This window comes from Felis catus, chromosome A2 (genome assembly GCF_018350175.1).
Source record: "Felis catus isolate Fca126 chromosome A2, F.catus_Fca126_mat1.0, whole genome shotgun sequence".
In the NCBI taxonomy this organism is placed as follows: domain Eukaryota; kingdom Metazoa; phylum Chordata; class Mammalia; order Carnivora; family Felidae; genus Felis; species Felis catus.
In genome coordinates this window covers 145601845-145622660 of record NC_058369.1, presented here as the reverse complement: position 1 = coordinate 145622660, position 20816 = coordinate 145601845, and the positions used below count along the sequence as shown (strand labels likewise).

At 39.1% G+C, this 20816-nt stretch overlaps 1 protein-coding gene across 9 annotated transcripts in view; it reads right to left on the bottom strand.

Moving 5' to 3' along the window:
* The window catches only part of AHCYL2 (adenosylhomocysteinase like 2), a 168837-nt gene that overhangs the window by 5915 nt on the left and 142106 nt on the right, over positions 1 to 20816 (bottom strand). For all 9 annotated transcript variants that reach the window (XM_023250553.2, XM_023250554.2, XM_019825777.3 and 6 more), the window contains 7 exons: positions 19380 to 19486; positions 17729 to 17845; positions 14517 to 14580; positions 13943 to 14031; positions 10978 to 11048; positions 7570 to 7664; positions 874 to 972 (listed from right to left, as the gene is read on the bottom strand). In XM_023250553.2, the coding sequence (XP_023106321.1) occupies positions 874 to 972; positions 7570 to 7664; positions 10978 to 11048; positions 13943 to 14031; positions 14517 to 14580; positions 17729 to 17845; positions 19380 to 19486 (642 nt within the window). The remainder of the gene's footprint in view (positions 1 to 873; positions 973 to 7569; positions 7665 to 10977; positions 11049 to 13942; positions 14032 to 14516; positions 14581 to 17728; positions 17846 to 19379; positions 19487 to 20816) is intronic.

Here is a 20816-nt window from a genome sequence, read left to right as displayed (position 1 = left end):
TATGTGAGAAGGTGAGATAAGGTGGAAAAAGGTAAAGAGAACAGTAAGGGTACTCCAGCATAAATTTAAGGGTCCCTCCGTGAAGATGGTGTATCTTTTACATCTTCATATTAAAAGTTTCCTTAATTTTAAAAAAAGGAAGGAAAACCGACAGAAAATCAAACCTCAAGAAACGTATTATTATCGTTCTTGTTATTTTGGTATCTTTCTCTGAAGAAGAGAAACTGTCAAGGTAAGAACAGCGGGCATCGATATTGCCGTCAGGAATCTAAGACTAGGGAAGAGGAGCTTTCAAGAAAGGAAAAGTAGCCAAACATTGACACGGAAGGCTAAGTGGGATGAAAGTGAAGAGTAAGTCTGAGCCAGAAGAAGTCAGGACAGGGAAATATTAATCCTACGACCAATAGAGAGCTGGGTGCCTACTACACATCTGGTTCAACTCCGAAGAATGTCACTCAAAAACATGATCTATCAGCAAAGACTCTCCTAGAGCTTGCCTGCAACAGTCTTAGGTACAGTCAGGAATATCTGCTTTGTGCTTACTGATTAAGCCATCCCGCAAATGACATTATCTCTTTGTAGGCATCGCTCAAAGTGGCATTGGCTCTATCTGCTAATTCTTCCACAGTAAAAGTCATTATCTGACTCTACCTGTAGATTGACACAGAGAGACAGGATAATTGTGGAAAAGTAAGGAACCAAAATAGTTTCTTAATTGCTGAGTGAAAAGACCTTTCACAATCAGATGTAAAATCCACTGGTAAAGTAGTTAAGCTTGTGCTCAAAAAATGAGAGAACATGTGGAGGAGGGGACGTGGATATTGCAGTCTTTCCTGTCAGGGGTGAATTTCTCTTACCAGTCTTAGGTCTTACCTCTGCCAGCAATACTATCCTCTTGCCATCAGGCCATATTACATGGTCAACTTGGGATCTCACTCGCTCCCAGGTCAGTTCTGGTGTCCGCAGACTCGCCTGGAACACACACACAGCAAGTACATCATCGGCCACGACTTGTCCCACTTTATGGAAAGATGTTGAAGGGAGCCATTTCAAATAGCAAGTTGAAAGGAGCAACCAACATGCCAGATGGAGAATACCTTTCCCAGGTTGGTTAGGACTGTTCCATTTCAAGGTATTTAATCTTAGGCCCAGCCAGGGAGGGATCACTCAGGATGTCATTCCACAACATACACTGTATGCCCACTCTCTGCTGAGCACAGTAAAAGGTGCTATGGGAAATACAAAAGAAACCAAAGACATGGTTTCTGCCTTCAAAAAGCTCATACTTTAGGTGGGGACACAAAACGATGCATACGTGAGGAGGAAAAAGCCTCTAAAATTACTTATAAAGCAACATGCAAACAAGTGCAAATTGATACAAAGCAAACTGAATACACAAATGCTGAAGAGAAACAGAAAAAAGGAGGGTCGGAGCTAAGTGAGATTTGTTAGAGAAGGCTGGTTGTCCTAAATATAGCATGCTGGGGCCCGAAGTTCTGCCTTCACATCCTCATATCCCAGGTTCCACCTTCTCAATGATGGTGGTTCACCTTAAAGTTACAGAAGCTTTGTGACCTAAGTGCAAATGTGAGGTAGCCTTTAGAGAAATGCTTAATGGTAGAGTAAAGCTCCCAACAGCTCACCCTCCTTCCATTTCTGTATATTGTGTATTCGGAGAACAAGAGAAGAAATGTTAAGTTTATTAACAGCAGCAATCAAATAAATAACAGTCACAGGGTTTAGACTTAAGACAACAACTTCCTTCTTCCAATAGGCCATTCCTAAAATAGAAAGGGAGTCCATATTCTAAAACCACCCTTTGGCTCAGCTGGTAAAATTAAGAAGATCTGCCAAACAGTAGTTTTCAGACAAACAGAGAAACACTTCAGTTATACAGTACTCATTTGCTGGGTACATTCTACATTCTAGGCGATGTAGTAAATGACACTATTATAGACAAGACTGTGGGCTCCTCTGCTAGATTGTGAGCTATTTATGGACAGGGACTATATCATCTTTTAATTACCAATCTAGTGGGAAAGACAAACATAATTCTGTTTCAGTATATTCAGGACTGTATTAATGAATAAATGTACCATTTATTAGGTACATGGGAAACAAAATGTCTTGAAATACCAAGTTTCATAATTTGGTTCAACAGAAAGAGCAATTTGGTAGTAGCTAACAAAATTTTATATGTACCTAATCTCTGACCAATCAGTTTCACCTTTAGGGCTCTATAGTAACACTTGCTCAAGTTCATAAATATAAGTGCCAAGAATGTTCAATCCAGTATTATCTGTATTAGCAAAACATTAAATTTAACAAAGGACTAGCTAAGTAAATCTGGATAATTTCATACAATGGAATATTATGCAAATATTATATAAAAAAGTAGATCTATATGTGTTAACATGAAAACCACTCATTATTGTTAAGTGACAACACAGAGTTGCAGAACAATATACTATAACCCCAATTTTGTAAATGTTTTACTTCTTAAACATATTTATGTTGCTTGAATTTTTAAAACAAGCAACTATTGGGGCACCTGGGTGGCTCAGTCAGTTAAGTGACTCAAGTCCAACTCTTGATTTTGGCTGAGGTCATGATCTTAGAGGCGTGAGATCAAGCCCTGCATCTGGCTCCATGCTGAGTGTGGAGTCTGCTTAAGATTTTCTGTCTGTCTCTGTCTCTGTCTCTGTCTCTGTCTCTCTCTGTCCCTCTCCCCCACTTATGCTCTTGCTCTCTCTCTCTCTCTCTCAAATTAAAAAAAAGGAAGTATTACTTTACAGTTAGAATTAATTTTTTAAATAAATAAACACTGTAAATAGAGTTAAAAAGAATTTAAGCAAACAGACCACTTTGGGAAGTTAAGGATATACAAAGTAAATCCATTAGCCTTTAGAAATAACAACATAGAGGGCAAGAGACAAAAGATACTCCTTGGTAACACGGGCATTTTTTTGTTGAGATGTTGGAACTTTAAAGTATTTTAGGTTCTTAGTGTCTCACAGTCATAATTTTCCAGAGGACAAGCAATCTTGGATGGGCAGTAAAGAGGTGACACCATGATAAAAGGAGTCTCCTGTCTTAGGATATGGTGGAATCAAGGAAGAGACACTTCTTATGAACATCATAAAATGATCAATGCTTTGTTGAGGCAGTGTGCTGGAGCAATGGAATGGCTATGGTGCAAGAAAAAGACCTGAGGGTCAGTTTAAAACAGGGTTCAAAGAGACACTAAGTTAAATGATCTCTAACACTGCCCAGGCAGCTCCAACAACCTAGTAAGTTTATCTGACAGTGACAGTCCTTGAAAGAAGGATTTCCTATGGCCAGCATAGTTTTATATGAATTTCTCTTAAAGGCATCAAATTGTCTTTTCTGTTGATTTACAGTCATTTAGCAACCTACCAGGAAAAAGGTTCCTTACAGAGACTATGTTCCCAAACAAGGTGTATATCTCACTGTGAATGACCATGCTTGCACAAACTGGTATTATGTGATTTTGGATAATACACATCAATTTTTTTTAGGGAAACAACTGTGGTTCTAGTGCTGCAAAAATAGCAAGTCTCAGGTTCTAATTCTTTTGCTGGTGGAAACTTTTAAAGCATGTGTACATAATGGTTTAGCCACTTGAAGTGTGAAGGTTACAGTCATAAAGGCCATCTATGTGATGTATATGGGTAAGGAGGTCTGTTTTCAAGAGAAAAGGAAACACATAAAAGAAAGACATGGCCAAAAGGCAGCTAGGAGCGCAATCCAGTCACAGCTTCCCTAAGTTTTCACAGCATTAATATACAGGAAAAAAAAATGCAGTTTTCTAAATGTCCAGCTCTTTTGATGAGCTATTCCTTCCAAGAAACACAGCAGTCAACATCTCTAGGTTAGGTAAAACTATAAATTCCTACAAACAAAACAACAAAACAAAACAAAACAAAACACATTTTTGATTGCTAAAAATATCTGGGTAAAATTTACTGAATCATTCTCCTTTGCAGTTTCACTGAGATTACTTATAGAGATTCTCCTCTTTTTTCCACTCTCTGCACCCAAGCCATTTAGCAAGTCCCACTGGTCCTACGTTCACAATATATTACCTTCATTGCTTACCCATGTCATCTGAGCTCCCGCTTTCTCTCATAACTGGAAATACTGAAAGAGCCTCTATTGTCCCTACCACTACTCAAGCTCCAGAAGTGTTTTCTTTAAATTTTTTTTTTTACATTTATTTATTTTTGAGAGACAGAGAGAGAGCGTGGGCAGGGGAGGGGCAGACAGAGAGGGAGACACAGAATCAGAAGCAGGCTCCAGGCTCCGAGCTGTCAGCACAGAGCCCGACGCAGGGCTCGAACCCACGAACCGTGAGATCATGACCTGAGCCGAAGTTGGATGCTTAACTGACTGAGCCATCCAGGCGCCCCAGAAGTGTTTTCTTTATACCACAGTCAGAGTATTCTGTTAAAACAAGTCATATTTTTTTCAGTTACCTGGTTAAAACTTTCCAATTGGAATGCTTCCACCCCCACCTTTTTTTTTAAGTAATCTTTACGTCTAACATGGGGCTTGAACTCACAACCCCAAGATCAAGACTCACACGCTCTACTGACGGAGCCAGCTAGGTGCCGCTGGAATGGCTTCCAATGGCTTCCACTATACCCAGAATAAAATCTGAGGTCCTTATTGTGGCCTACAAAGGCCTACATAACCCACTGCCCTCCTTCAGCTGCCTCTTATTCTCATCCTTTGCCTATCCTGTTCCTGCCATGATGGCCTTTTTCCTGTTCCCCAAACATAAAGCACGTTTCTAACTCAGCATCTTTTTACTCACCATTCTCTCTGAATAGAATGTTCAGATACCTTGTTCCTTCCATTCATTCAGGTTTTTGTTCAAATGTTATCTCCTCAAAGAGACCTTCCTTGATCACCTTAGCTAAAATAGCATCCTCAATGGCCTCACTTTGCTGTTTTTCTTCCATACGAGGCACTAACTGACAAAACTATCTGTTGATTGTCTGTATCCCACACTAGAATATAAGCACCACGAGAGCAGGAATATTGTTCACTGTTTCTTCAGCCAGTAAATACTCAACACAGAGCAGAGAAATTATTCAATTCATATTATTCAATACAAATTAAATTGTGAATGAACATTTTGATTTCAATTAGATGAGTTTGCCATTTCCTTAAATTTCATTTTATATGCCCAGGACACTACCATCAAAGGTTGAGTAATTTAACTTTTCCAAAGTCCTTCTGAGCCTGTCCCTTTCTGGACCATTTAGTTTAGTCATATACCTTCTGCTAAGAAGAGCACAAAGAGAATTGAGGCATGGCCCTTGGCTAGTGTCAGTGCCAGATATTAGAGGCTACCTAGCAATACATACAAAACTAGGTCCAGTATCAACACAGCAGCCAGGGTGAGCCTTTTTTAAAAGTCAGATTATTACAAATCCTATAATGGCACCCTATTTTTCTCAGAATATAACCAGGAGTTCTTACAATGGCCTGTGAGGCTCTGTAAGATCCGGCCCCTTCTTTCTGACCTCATCTACTTTTCCCTGCCCCATGCTCATTTATCTCAACCACATTGGCCTCATTGTTGATCCTCAAACAGACTAGGCATATTCCTGCCTCAGGGCGTTTGCTCTGGCTGTTCTTAAAATGTTCTTCACCTAAAAGTCCACCTTGCTAATTCCTTCAAGTCTGCTCAAACATCACCTTTTTAATGAGGGTTATACCTTGATCCCACGCTTTAAAATTACAACCTGGCACTCCTGATTCCTCTTACTATACTCCACTTTTTCTTTTTTCCATGTGCTTTTGTCTTCTAACATACTACATGAACTATGTTTATTGTTTTTTTTATCCTTTAAATTGTAATAAGCTCTCTGAGGGCAAGAATCTTTGCCTGTTCTGTTCACTGACTCCAAGCATCTAGAATAGCACCTGGCATATAGCAATCACACAATAAATATTTATGACTGAAGGTAGAGTTTCTTGGCGTTTATCCTGCAAGATTACTTATGTCCGGATTGCCTTTAGAAGAGGGATTACCATCACAATTTGAAGTTAACCTAGAAATCATGAGGAGGTAATACTACATACAATGTACAGGAAAACAAAACAAAATAAAACAAAAACTGGACTAGAATAAAAAAAAACTGAATTTTGGGCTCCAATTTAATTTTTGAATCAATGTATATGACAACAATGGACTTAAGTTCTTAGTTTCCCAAATGAAAATCAGGGATTAGAATAATGCCTTGTGGGATTGTCAAGAGGATGAAATAAGATTAAGTAAAAATGTAAAAATTATATGATTGCATTTGGAATTGTTTTTATTTAAGCACTTGAGCGTTTAGGAGAGAAAATTCCTCCCCCCTTCCCTTACTCAGAAGATTTCTTTTTAGAGTTCAGAGCATGACTACTTCCCTTAAGCCTTTTCCCATCTGGGGGCTCTATAAGCAGGTTAATCCAGAAAAGGACAATCATGTGCTAGACAGTTTTAGAAATATTAATATCTTTGACTATTTAGTAAAAGGGAGTATGGCATATAAGTGAAACTTAACAAAAGAAAAAAACCCATTCAATATTTAAATTTCAATATTGAAAAAAGAAATGACTCTTTTGGGGCACCTGGGTGGCTCAGTCGGTTAAGCGTCCGACTTCAGCTCAGGTCATAATCTCACGGTTTGTGGGTTTGAGCCCCGCATCGGGCTCCGTACTGACAGCTCGGGTCAGTGTCTTCCCTCTCTCTGCCCCTCTCCTGCTCATGCTCTGTCTCTCTCTGTCTCTCAATAATAAATAAACGTTAAAAAAAAAAAAAGGAAAAAAAGAAATGACTCTTTATGAGCAAAATATTATGATGATAAAACAGAGTAATGGAGCCATGCCACTCAGAAACCTTAAGGGCAGAAATAGGCTTCAGTATTTCCAGCTATTTTTAATAACAGAAGAATAGAGCACAAGTTAAAAAAGAGAAATCATTTAAAATAGATATTATCCAACAGGCTCTCAATATATCAACTGATCCTTACCTGGCAATGCTGGAGCTCAATCAGAGCAGCCCTCAGGGGAGATGAAAGCATGCTTTGCTTGAGCCATTTACCCAGAGAGAAATACAGTTGTGCCAGAAAAATGCCATAAAAATTTAAAACCAGAGTGAAAGTCACACTGAGAGATACTTTGGTAAGTCTGAAAAGAAATAAATAACACTTCTATTAACTATTACTTGGGCAACTTAGTAGGACCAAGTGTTATGTTGGATTGGATAATTTGAGGGTGAATATAATCAAATTAGAGAACCAAAATGGCTTACAGTGTAAGTAGGTATCAAGCTGGGGTGGAAGAAAATAATCATTTGAAATGATTGAGATGAAGAAGCTTTATAGTATCCACAAGCATAGGTCACAGGGCTAGTAAGTGAACAGACTGTGGACAGCTCTGCTAGGACAGTCATGTTTAGGATGGCTGGTGACTCTTCCCTTTCTTCTTCCTGTTTATGTTTCTTGGGAAGGAGAGGGAAAAAAAAGGCCTCAATAATGAGTTACTTAATCTTACCACATCAATCTCTGTGTTGGAATGTCCCATGTTACAAACGATGCAGCTATTCTTCATACGGTCCAAGTGCTCTCTGGTTACCACATTCTTGTTACCTTAAAAACAGAAGAGAGATCCACATGAAAAGAAATAAAGTTGGACCCCTACCTCACACCATATGTGAAATTTCACCTGACCAAACACAACAGCTAAAACTATAAAACTCTTAGCAGGGAGCACCTGGGTGGCTCAGTTGATTAAGCATCTGACTCTTGATTTCATCTCAGGTCATGATCTCACAGTTTGTGAGATTGAGCCCCACATCAGGCTCTGCACCAATAGCACGGAGCTTGCCTGGGATTCTCTATCTCCCTCCCTGCCCTCCCTCTGTTGATACATGCGCGTGAGCTCTCTCCTCTCTCTCTCAAAATAAATACATAAACATTAAAAAAAACTCTTAGCAGAACATAAGATTACATCTTTGTGAACTTGGGTTAGGCAATGGTTTTCCTAGCTATAACCCCTAAAGCAGAGGCAACCAAAGAAAAAATAAACTTGTGCTGCAAACAACCCCACCAAGAAAATGAAAAGACAACCCATATATTGGGATATTTATTTACAAACAAATAAATGGAACAAAATATTTACAAATCATATAACTGATAAGAGATTTGTATCCAAAATTTATAAAGAACCCTTACAACTCCTTACTTAAAAGACAAATAACCCAATTTAAAAATGAGCAAAGGGAGATGCCTGGGTGGCTCAGTCAGTTAAGTGTCCAACTGCTGATTTCTGCTCAGGTCATGATCTCACAGTGTGTGAGTTCAAGCCCTGCACTGGGCTCTGTGCTGACAGTGTGTAGCTTGCTTGGGATTTCTCTCTCCTCTCTCTGCCCCTCTCTGGCATGCTTTCTCTCTCTCTCAAAAATAAATAAATAAACAAACAAACAAACAAACAAACAAACACAATTAAAAAAATATTTTTAAATGAGCAAAGGACCGGAGTAGACATTTCTCAAAAGCAGAAGTACAAAAGAAGATGTGCTAATGCATACATGAAAAGATGTTCAACACTGGGGCACCTGGGTGGCTTAGTCGGTTAAGTGTCCAACTTTGGCTCAGATCGTGATTTCACAGTTTGTGAGTTTGAGCCCCACATTGGGCTCTGTGCTGACAGCTCAGAGCCTGGAGCCTGCTTCTACGTCTCCCTCTCTCTCTGCCCCTCCCTTGCTCATGCTCTGTCTCTCTCTCAAAAATAAATAAAACATTAAAAAAAAATGTTCAACATTATTAGTCACTAGGGAAATGCAAATCAAAACCACAATGAGGGGCTCCTAGCTGGTTCAGTCAGTGGAGCGTGTGACTCTTGATCTTGGCGTTGTGAGCTGGGGCGCCATATTGGGAGTAGAGATTACTTGGAAATAAAAATCTTTAAAAACCAAAACCACAGCGAAACACCATTTCACACCCACTAGGATAGCTATAATAAAAGCAATAGACAATAATAGCATTGGCAAGGATGTTGAGAAATCGTAACCCCCACACATTCTTGCTGGATTGTAAAATGGTGCTGTCTATTTGGAAAAGCTTGCAATTCCTCAAAATATTAAAAAGTGCAATTCCTCAAAAGATTCCAGCAATCCCAAGGTATATGTAGGCAGGTATATATATTCATAAGGACGGAAAACATGTTAACAGAAAAACACTATGCACAATGTTCATAATAGCAACATTATTCAAAATAGCTAAAAAGCGAAAACATCCCAAGTGTCCATCAACCAATAAATAAAGTGTGGTATATCCTTAAAATGAAATATAATTCAGCAAGAAAAAGGAAGGAAATATCAACACATATTACCATATGGATGAAACTTTAGAACACTATGCTAAGTGAAAAAAGCCAGTTACAAAAGACCACATACTGTAGGATTCTATGGATATGAAATGTCTAGAATAGTCAAATCTATAGAAACAGGGAAATTAGTGGTTGCATAGGGCCAGGCAGAGGTAGAGGAAAGAATGAGGACTGACTGCTAATGGTGTGGAGTTTCTTTGTAGGGTGATGAAAAGTTTCTGGAATCAGATATTATACAATTTCACTAAAAACCACTGAACTGTATACTTTAAAACTGTAAGTTGTATGGTATATGAATTATATCTCAATAAAAAAAATTAGATTGTTGTGATTGTTGTATGACCCTGGGAATTTGCTAGAGAATACTGAATTATACACTTTAAATGGATGAAATGCATGATATGTGAATCACATCTCAATAAAGCTATTAAAAAAAGACATGAGGGGATTGATATGAAGCAAGAACAGTTTCTTATGGTCCCTCTTCTCTGCCCCCATCTCACCCTGAGTGTACAAATATATTTTCATTCTTAAATATTCTGATTTTCCTCCTCTAAAATATAATTACAAATAAAAACCAGTATTCTAGCGGTTTATGGTCCTATGATAAAGAGAAAGTAAGTATCCCAGTCCAAGGAAACTAGCCATTTCTGCATATTCCTCTCTAAAACTCCAATCTACCTCTTTGGGAATTAATACAACTGTCTTTCCTACTTTCTCTAACTGAATTTTGTTTTAGGCCTGCTTTAATTATAGAGACTAGAGAGAAATACACATTAGTTTTGAAGGTAAAATAAAAAATCAAATGTACAAATTTAAGATCCAGCTGCCCAAATAAAACTTATCTCTAGTCATCCCCTTGGTAGTTGAGGACGGATGGAGATATAGAACAGTTAAAAGGGATGGAGAGAAACTTTCTTCCAGGGATGACCTAGATGACCTATACTTTTGGTCAGAGCCTTAAAGAGGTAGGAAGAATGTGAAAGATTGACTCTACAGATAGACATCTGTATCTGGCTTTTATTTCTTTAATTATTATTTTTTAAATGTTTATTTGTTTATTTTGAGAGAGAGCAAGCGAGCAGGGGAGGTGCAGAGAGAGAGGGAGAGAAAGAATCCCAAGCAGGCTCCTTGCTGTCAGTGCAGAGCCCAACAGGAGGCTCGATCTCACGATGTGAGATCAAGACCTGAGCTGAAATCAAGAGTTGGACACTTAACTGACTGAGCCACCTAGATGCCCCTGTATCTGGCTTTTGTCTTTTTTATTTTTTTAAAAGGTTTTATTTATTTTTGAGAGAGAGAGAGAGACATATTACAAGTGGGGGAGGGGCAGAGAGAGGTAGACACAGAATCGGAAGCAGGCTCCAGGCTCTGAGCTGTCAGCACAGAGCCCGAAATGAGGCTTGAACTGCGAGATCATGACCTGAGCTGAAGTTGGACACTTAACCCCCTCTCCCTGTATCTGGCTTTTAGAGTTTAGTTTTATTCAGAACAGTTTCCAGTCATTTTTCACCTGTTCCATGAAAGCATTCCCAAATGCCAAAATGTATATTGTGTATGTCAAAATCATACCTGTACAGGTAATAACAATATCCACTTGTCGGATGACCTCGTTTAATTTCACCAGCCGAAATCCATCCATACTGTAAAAATAAAACATGATCAATTAACCTAAAAATAGCAGTTGGGGAGCCTTTTGCCACAGAACTTCAAAAGCTATTACTAAGTTCCTTTGGTATCCACACTGTCACTTCTTGATACAGTCAGATTATTCTTAGCAGTGAAAAATTCAAACCATCTCCTTTTTTCATACAGGACAAAATAAAGTTTCCTTTGTATCACTGCAACTTAATTCTTCCTGAAAATAAGGAGCCAGGGGTTACGTGACTTTCTCCATCTGAATGTCTAGAAAGTACAATTTAGCCACTGAATCTTTGAAACTACTCTCCCCAAGATCATCAACGATCTCCTGGATGCACACCCCCCACCCCCAAATCCTTAGACTCTTATATTACTTAATTTTCTTTGCTACATGAAACATTATTTACCTATTTTTAAAACTATACTCCTTGGAGTCCACGAAACTGTTCTTTCCTGGTTTTCCTTCTACTTTTCTGAATAGCCCTTTTCAATCTTAATCTTTAAATGTTGATACTCTGTAGAGTTCTGCCCTTGACTCTTTTCTCTATTCTTTCAGTATTTGTCCATACCCTTCCCTTGGCTGCAAATGATTCCTCTTGGTGGCTGATCTGCACAAATATACCTTTAGGTTAGATCTTTCTGAAGCTTCAGAGCCATGGATCAAATGACCTACTAGATAGCTTCTCCTGGATGTCCCATAAGAATCTCAAATTTATTGGGTTTGAAAAAACTCATTATCTTTTCTGTACTCTCAAAATCTACTGTCTCTTTTTTTATTTTCTATCTTGATCTACAGCATTACTGTTCAGCCAACTGTATGAGCCAAATAAACTAGAATGTCATAGCCTACTGCTTCTCCCGAATTGTTGTTTTCCCTTAATTCCTTATAATCTCTTGAACTGGTCCCTTCCTCTCCATATATGCTGGTCTTGCTTATGTTCAGGTCTTATTACTTCTCACCTGGATTCCTATAGTAGCTCCTGGCCTGACCTCATCATCTCTAGGTTTATGTCTCATTTATTTTGCAGAGTAATTTTCCTAAATGCAATTTAGATCATGTCACTTCCTTGCTTAAAATACTTCAGTGAGATTGCCTGTTCTCAGGATAACACCTAAAACTTATGCAGATATATGAGTATATTCACATATGATTCCTACCTCAGATATTACCACTCCTGCAATTTCCATCTCTTAAATATGCCCTATTCTCTCCTTCCTCAGTGACTATGCTCCTTGTGACATGTTCCTTGTGTCTGGAATTTACTTCCAGACTAAGAAATCACTTACTCAACTTTCAAGACTCAGCTCTATTGACATCTCTTTCTACCCTGCCTCTTTGTTATTTAGTTAGTTATTTCTCTCTTGGCTCCTACAGAAGCACATGCTGTTTACCCCCATCATAGCACTTATTCCATTCACAGTGGTTATTTGCGTGCCTCTAAAAGCAGGGAACTTGCCTCATTCATATATTCATCTTATTCATCCTAAGCACAGAGCACAGTACCTATTATACAGTAAGTGATCAGTTCATGTCTATAAGATAATTTGAATCAGTGTCTCAATCAATATGAAAACATGTTAATGAACCCCAGCTCAGAGAAGGCCGACAACTCTGTCGGGGAAATTTGTGGTTCCTGGCTAGGATGTGTGAGGAGTAGAAAGAGAGGGGAAAATGGGTATAACAAAATCTTTATGCCATGCCTTATTCTATCCTGGGTGCCTTCCTCTGGAGGATTAATGGTAAAGATTGGGTGGGTTATGGAGGCTACAGACAATGGAGCTCTGCAGTAGTTTTCAGGGACAGTAGTATTTTCGTCCTGATGAGGACGGCAAGAGACCATTTTAATAATATCTACTATTTAGCAAGCATTTATTATGTGACAGCAGCTCAACACTCTATGGAATTATATATTTATTATATAATGTATAATCATATGTAATAATTATATAATTGTTTTACTGGACTTTCGCAACTCTTTGAGGTAGGTATCATTAGCCACATTTTATGGATGAGACAAGAACAATTTTTTAACCTTAGATTTTGCAATAATTTCAAACTTAAGAATTACAAGAATAGTACAAGCTCCTATACTCCCTTCACTCAGAGACAGCAGATTTTATTTGGATTTGTCTGATGTTTCCTCCTGATGAGATTCAGGTTATACATTTAGGGGAAGGATATCACAGAAGTGTTCTTTTCAGAACATAGTAAGTGTTCAACTTATTTCTTTTTTGATCATCCTTTTTTTCAAAGGAAGAAGAGTTGGGGTGCCTGTCTGGCTCAGTTGGTGGAGCATGCAACTCTTGCTCTGGGGTCATGAGTTCAAGTCCCATGCTGGGAGTAGAGTTTACTTGAAAAAAAAAAAAAAAAAAAAAAGGAGACGGAGGCGCCTTGGTGGCTCAGTAGATTAAGCGTCCAACATCAGCTCAGGTCATGATCTCGTGGTTCATGGCTTCAAGCCCCACGTCGGGCTCTGTGCTGACAATCCAGGGCATGGAGCTCAGATTCTGGGTCTCCCTCTCTCTCTGCCCCTCCCCACCATTCTTGTTCTCTCTCTCTCTCTCTCTCTCAAAAATAAAATAAACATTTTAAAAAAGGGAGAAGAATTATACATGGGTAAAGGAAGGAACTACTTGTTCTCTGGCTCAAGGCATCCCCTTATTATTTCCACAGGAATTCTAAATTTTAGCTTCTCTTATAGTCTCTGCTGTCTCAGAGCAGAGCTCCTTGATCTTTGAAAGAGAGGAGCTCACATTTAACTGCAGCATCTCTCAGGATCTGGGCCCCTCTAAGATAAAATGTGGCATTAACCAGGCCATTCTTTGGTGACAGTTACAAGATCCCACATTAGATGGTGGCACAGAGAAAAAAGCAAGTTTCCTTTTGCATGCTTACCAGGCTTGAAGAGCACAGATGGGGTCAATCTCAGTTACATACACAATAGAGCCCATGGCTTTTAGAGCAGCACAGCACCCCTTCCCCACCTGAAGAGGGGAGAAAGGACACATAATAAGGAAAGTCAGTGAGAAAACAACATCTTGAAGCTTCTGGTAAACTGTACCTCATTTTCCACCCCCAGAAGGAATTTTACTGAATAGATTCATGTTTGGGGAAAAAATAAGAAAAAACAAACAAATGAATGCAGTTCATAAACAAACTCCTAGCCCCTGTTTAGCACATGCATGTACATAAGAACACCCACACTCACGATTTATAATCAAAACACAAGCTAAGAGAACATCACAAACAGTGCACTGGAATAAATCAGAAAATCAACTTAAGAAAAATGGCAAAAATGCAAAGGGAAAAAGAACGATTGTACTTTGACCAGAGGGCCTCTAAAGTTACATTTTTCCCATCCAGAGTGGTGAGTGAATGGATGTTTCTCACATCCATTAAATGAAAAAGTCTAGTACATTTCACCAAAATAACATTTTATACATCCAATAAGTGAAAGGTTAAGCTGTACCTCTCCATAGCCACAGACAACCACCTGCTTTCCACCAAACATCATGTCTGTTGTCCTTTTAAGTCTGGGGGAAGAAAAACCATTAAATCAGAAGAATCTCTCATTTCTCCTTTGAGATTAGATAGGGTCCCTCTGTTTTCATGTTTGTTTGTTCCATTTTGAAAGAAAGCCTGGTTTCTGTACTATCTAATGATTAAGAAGAAAGGTGGATAAAACAGGTACTCTCTTACTCCATGCTATCTGATCCATCTATATGTGAGGTTTTTTTTTTTTTTTTTTTTCCCCTCTTGTTTTGGGAGTGGTGCAGCAAGGAGGAAACTATAGATTACAAAGTAACTTTTAAACAAAAAGCAATATACATGTATTATATAATTTTTGGAAATAAAAGAAGAAAATAAAAATAACATTTTTTATTTAGGAGACAAAGTTCTAGCTTAATGGAAACATTATTCTAGCTTATTGAACATAAGAGATAACACTGATAAATGAGTGCTACGTTTAGTAGTATCAGAATGGCCATGGGGCACCTGGGTGGCTCAGTCAGTTGAGCATCCAACTCTTGATTTCGGCTCAGGTCAAGATCCCAGGTTGTGAGATTAAGCCCCTCGTCAGGTTCCACATTAAGCATGGAGCCTGCTTCAGATTCTCTCTCTGCCCCTCCCCCGCCCATTCATTTTCTCCTCTCTCTCTCTCTCTCTCTCTCTCTCTCTCTCTTAAAATATATACTTAAAAAAAAAAAAAAGAATGGCCAATAGGTCCCTCATTAATTCAACACAGAAGGTAATCAGCAACCAGATGGCGAAGAGCTTTGAACACACCAATACCAACTACATGAGATAGTTTTCTGGGGCTGCTTCTTTCTCAAACATGTTCTACTTCTTTGTCTCTGATTCTCTATGAAGCTAGAATAGTGTCCGTATTGGTTTTAGAGCCTCTTGGAAGAACTTGTAGGAGCAGTTTCTGGTTTCTCTTTAGATTCAGCTGGTCTCCTTTCTCTAGGAATCCCTCACTAGGCAGAAGAAAGTTTTCAACTAAAACCAGACTATTCTGAGATAGTTTCTACAAATATCTGTGACTCTTTCTGTTCACTTATCTGTTTTCCTTTCCGGTAGACAGCAGTCCATAAATGCCCTAAAGGCAGAGTAGGAATTCTGTCTTTTTAACGATTTGACAACTCCACTCCGTAGGAACTAGTACAACTCCACGAGCCACAGTAAAACTCAATAAATATAAAATATTATTCAGCCATAAAGAAGAATGCAATCTTACCATTTTCAACAATACCAATGGAGCTAAAGAGTATAGTGCTAAGTGAAATAAGTCAGTCAGGAAAAGACAAATACCATATGATTTCACTTATATGTAGAATTTAAGAAACAAAACAAATGAGCAAAGGAAAAGAGAGAAGCCAAAACCAGAGTTTACCTTATTTGTTTTTTTAAAGAAACAGACTCAACTATAGAGAAGAAGCTGATGGCTACCAGAGGAGAGGTGGGTGGGAAGATAGGTGAAATAGGTGATGGGGATTAAGGACTGCACTTATTGCTGAATCACTATATTATACACCTGAAACTAATATAACAGTGTATGTTCATATTAGCTAGTTAATTAAATTTAAAAAACATCAATTAGGTACAGAGGCAATTCTTGTTTAGTGAAGAGAGTAAGTCTGGCTGGGCTACTACCATAGTCAAAAGTCATGGTTTAGAAGAATGGTCCTGGAATGGCTATCACAGCAAAGAAAACCAACAGATCATATTTATGAGCTTCCTTTGCTTTACTCTCAAGCTTTTCTGCCTCTCTTCCCAAAGGAATATCAGGTGCAAAGCTATTCATACAAGCTATTAACACTTCTACGTAGCCAGAACAAGGGACAGTCTATAAACTGATAGATGGATTGATAATTTACTTAAATGTCCAGTCTATGTGATAATACTATTGACTCTATAGAAGTAATAATTACCAAGAAATTGAATTTGCATTGAATATCTCCCCCACCTCTCCCCAAAAAGATCTGGAAGCAAAAAGCTTCCCCTAAGATCGACTGAATCCTAAAACTTAATGTACAGTGTTCTAGAAAGAAGGGCAAGGGAACTAACATTGAACACCAGGTTCATACACCTTATCTCCTTTAATCCTCATAATAACTCTATGATGTAGATCTTACTGTCACCATTTTACAGATGAGGGACTAGGCACAGAGAGGTTAAACAACTAGTCCAAGACCTAAATGATAGAGCCAATAATCAAACCAAGCCAGTCCTTCTGGTTCGAATGCCGGTGGTGTTGCAAACTGCCTAGGGTCCCGGACTGGTTAGTAATGTGGCCCATAGGGCCTTTCTTAGCTTTTCCATTAACCTAAACATGATGGAAACCATTTGGCTTGGCAATATTCTAAACCAACTTAGTAGTTTTACATAGGGAATTACTGAGTCTTCTGAACAAGGATGAAGGTGTATCTGGACACAAGTGTAGAAACAGAAACTAGGTATTGGAAGAACACAGTACAGTATCTGGAATATATCTAAGTAAATTTTGTCAGATTTGCAGTCCTTATAGATTTGAAAAACTTGAAATGCTTCTGGGATGGACTCTTTGCTCAACACAATTTTTCAGATGGCCAGAGAATTATATGCTAGTTGGGGTTTACATTTTTTTTTAAGTTTGTTTATTTTTGAGAGAGAGAAACACAGACCATGAGCAGGGAAGGGGCAGAGAGAGAGGGAGACACAGAATCCGAAGCAGGCTCCAGGCTCTGAGCTGTCAGCACAGAGCCTCAGGCAGGACTTAACTCACGAGCCACGAGATCATGACCTGAGCTAAAGTCAGACACTTAACCGCCTCAGCCACCCAGGTGCCCCATGCTAGTTGGAGTTTAAAAACTGGTAATGTGACCTAAAATAGGAACACTAGGAACCTTTTCCCAAATCATCAAAGATATTCAGCTGTTTAGGACTTTAGTTACTGTCTTACAGGACTGATAGGGTCACAAACTTTGCACCAATAAATAGAGGCCAGTTTGACTTTTTAAGTACAATAGATGTGCTTGTAATGGGGATAGCAATGGTAGATCTGGGTTATAAAATATCAAGTATTATATGGTGATAGGTCCAGAGGTGCTACATGAATCATTTCCAGAAATAACCAAAACCAAAACACTGAGAACCTCAATTCAACAACTCAAGTTCATTCCAAAGATAATAAAACATTACCCATCTAGAATGGATTCACGGCAACAGTAGAGGTTGTCAAATTTCTGTTTGGTGACAGAGTCATTGACATTCATGGCTGGAACACACAGCTTCCCGGCCTTAGACAGCTGGTACAGCCTGAGGATGAGGGACATCAAGAAGAACACAAAACAGTGAGATAATGCAATCTACTGCCAGTCTCGTAACAAATTACATAAATATGTTGATTGGGTAGGCATCAGAGCATGAGACACTAGTTTCATTCCATTAGGTGCACATAGAGAAATAAAGACTACCTTTCTAGAGTCTGTACACAGCTTAAAAATAAAGATCTTAGGGGGCGCCTGGGTGGCGCAGTCGGTTAAGTGTCCGACTTCAGCCAGGTCACGATCTCGCAGTCCGTGAGTTCGAGCCCCGCGTCAGGCTCTGGGCTGATGGCTCAGAGCCTGGAGCCTGTTTCCGATTCTGTGTCTCCCTCTCTCTCTGCCCCTCCCCCGTTCATGCTCTGTCTCTCTCTGTCCCAAAAATAAATAAACGTTGAAAAAAAAAATTAAAAAAAAAATAAAGATCTTAGTCACAAGGCATGTGAGGAAAATCTCTGACCCACCTCTAAATTTCAAGTATTAAAATGTAAAATTTTAAATTGCTCATTGGGGCACCTGGGTGGCTCAGTTGATTAAGCGTCTAACTCTTGATTTTGGCTCAGGTCATGGCTCAGGTCATGATCTTCCGGTTCGTGAGATGGAGCCCGGCTTTGGGTTCTGCACTGAGCCTGCTTGGGATTCCCTCTCTCTGCCCCTCCCCTGCTCACGCTTGTACGCGTGCTGTCTGTTCTCTTAAGGAAATAAACATTAAAAAAATATATTGCTTACTTTTACTTCCCCCTTTAAGTTATATAAAGAGTAACTTTAAGTACTGTTTAATCCCACTACTCTAATGCAACAATTTTAACTTTCAAAGTCTTGTTTTTATCATCTCAATACAAATATCTATAAATATGTATACCTATATATGTTTCATTTTAAGTTGTAGCAACTAAAAATTAGAAACAGGTGTTTATTCAAAATTCATCCCTTTCTAAGAGTCTGAAGGTCTGGTATGTTAAAAAAGATCACAATATACTGAAGCAGAGACCGTCGCTTAATCAGAATTCACTTCCCTAAAACTTTCATTTCATACTTTCAGTTCTTGTTGAGTGAATAACAGTAAATGGAAACGGTTTCAATGTTGCTCAGAAAATTACTGCTCATCTGAGAAACAGAACCCTAAATCCTTGTTCTCTAAGTCAAAATGTAAGCTCTGTGAGGACCTAGGTTTTTGTCTGTTTTGCCCACTGCTAGATCCCTAGCACAGTTCCTAGAGAAGTTCCTGGCTCGTTGTGCAAGTTAAATCAACATCTATGGAAAAAACGAATTCATCTAAAAAGGACAAGCAGTCATTGCATTACAATGACTAGAAAACATGAGGACCACACTTGTTGCCTTACCTGTCCCCCACTCCCAATTTTAGGTTTGTTATTTGCATTGTTAATTAAAAAAACAAGTGTTCAGACTCAGATCTCATCACCTCATAGCAGGTTCCAATTTTTAACATAATGTACTCTACAGGTGTGTGATTATCAGAGTATATACCTAGGCTGCATAAAACCAGGTATGCCCATGTCAAATCTTACCTGTGGACTCCAGTGACACTCTCCTCCACTATGCCCTTGATTTTTTTGAACATATTAGGATACTTCTTATAAATCCAGTGAGTAAGATCCCCTCCATCATCCAATATCTGCAATAATAAGCATCAACAATATCATTTATTTTGCTGACGGCTCAGGGTTTCCGGTGTTGCTCTGGGTCTTTTATCCCAATTTCTGCCAATTTACAGATATTTCAAATTTCCCATAGGGTTATGCAAAGTAACTTAAAACCAATATAATGACCAGTCATTACCCTGAAGTAAAAGGCAATGAAGGGTAAAAGGTCACTGTAATTCTCACAGCCAAATGACCTTCCCACACAATACATCTACTGTATCAAAATACACAGCAACGCAAGGAGGATTTTCTTATGAACTAAGAGCTGAAGTGGTTATCTAGACAACTAGTTCTTTTTTTTTTTTTTTAATTTTTTTTTTAACGTTTGTTTATTTTTGAGACAGGGAGAGACAGCATGAACAGGGGAGGGTCAGAGAGAGACGGAGACACAGAATCCGAAACAGGCTCCAGGTTCTGAGCTGTCAGCACAGAGCCTGATGCGGGGCTTGAACTCACGGACCGCGAGATCATGACCTGAGCCGAAGTCGGATGCTTAACCGACTGAGCCACCCATGCGCCCCGACAACTAGTTCTTAAATGCACTGTAGATATTTAGAAAGCCTGACCTTGATATCGGCATATTTCTACCAGTTACATTCAGGACTTCAATTACAGTTAGTCAAAGCTTAGTTTAAATAAAGCCAGATAATTAGTCTCCCTCCCAGAACAATGGCTTATAAAACTGTATTCGTTAATCCTTCACTTCTCCCAAAGCATAGGCACTATCCTACCCAAGATATCAGGCAGCACGGAAGGGTTTTGCCTAGCGAAACCTCACACTCTTTATAAACCAAATTAAAAATAACTTGGGAACTGTGCAGCATGTAGGTGTGCAAGCATGCCTCTGAACAGCTCATCACCATTTCAGGTTGGGATTAAAGATAAACACAATGCCGTGCCCACTGGAGCTTTAATCGGCAGAGGAAAGTTTTTGAATTATAAATAAGCTAAAGAAAGACCAGCTTAGAACGCTCTTAGGCCCTAGGCTGTGGCACTTCATTCAGCCCTTCACCGAGCTGTCAGAAAGGCTTAGCAGGACTTTCCAAATCGTTATCCCTGTGAAGTCCTCACAGAACTGCGTTGCCCCCTACTGGCATGCACCCATTGTGGAGTCTCATCAAATATCAACTCTACCACAAGTGCCCCCAGTGCCACCCTGGACTCCTGGGTACACAAATTCCCCCACCTCATGTCGAACACCTAAGCTCTTTTTGTGCTTCTAGGCTTGCTCCCCATCTTGTTTCTCTGACTTAACTAAAGTTTGTTTGAGAGCAGGGATCCAAGGCAAGACTCTCATTAAAA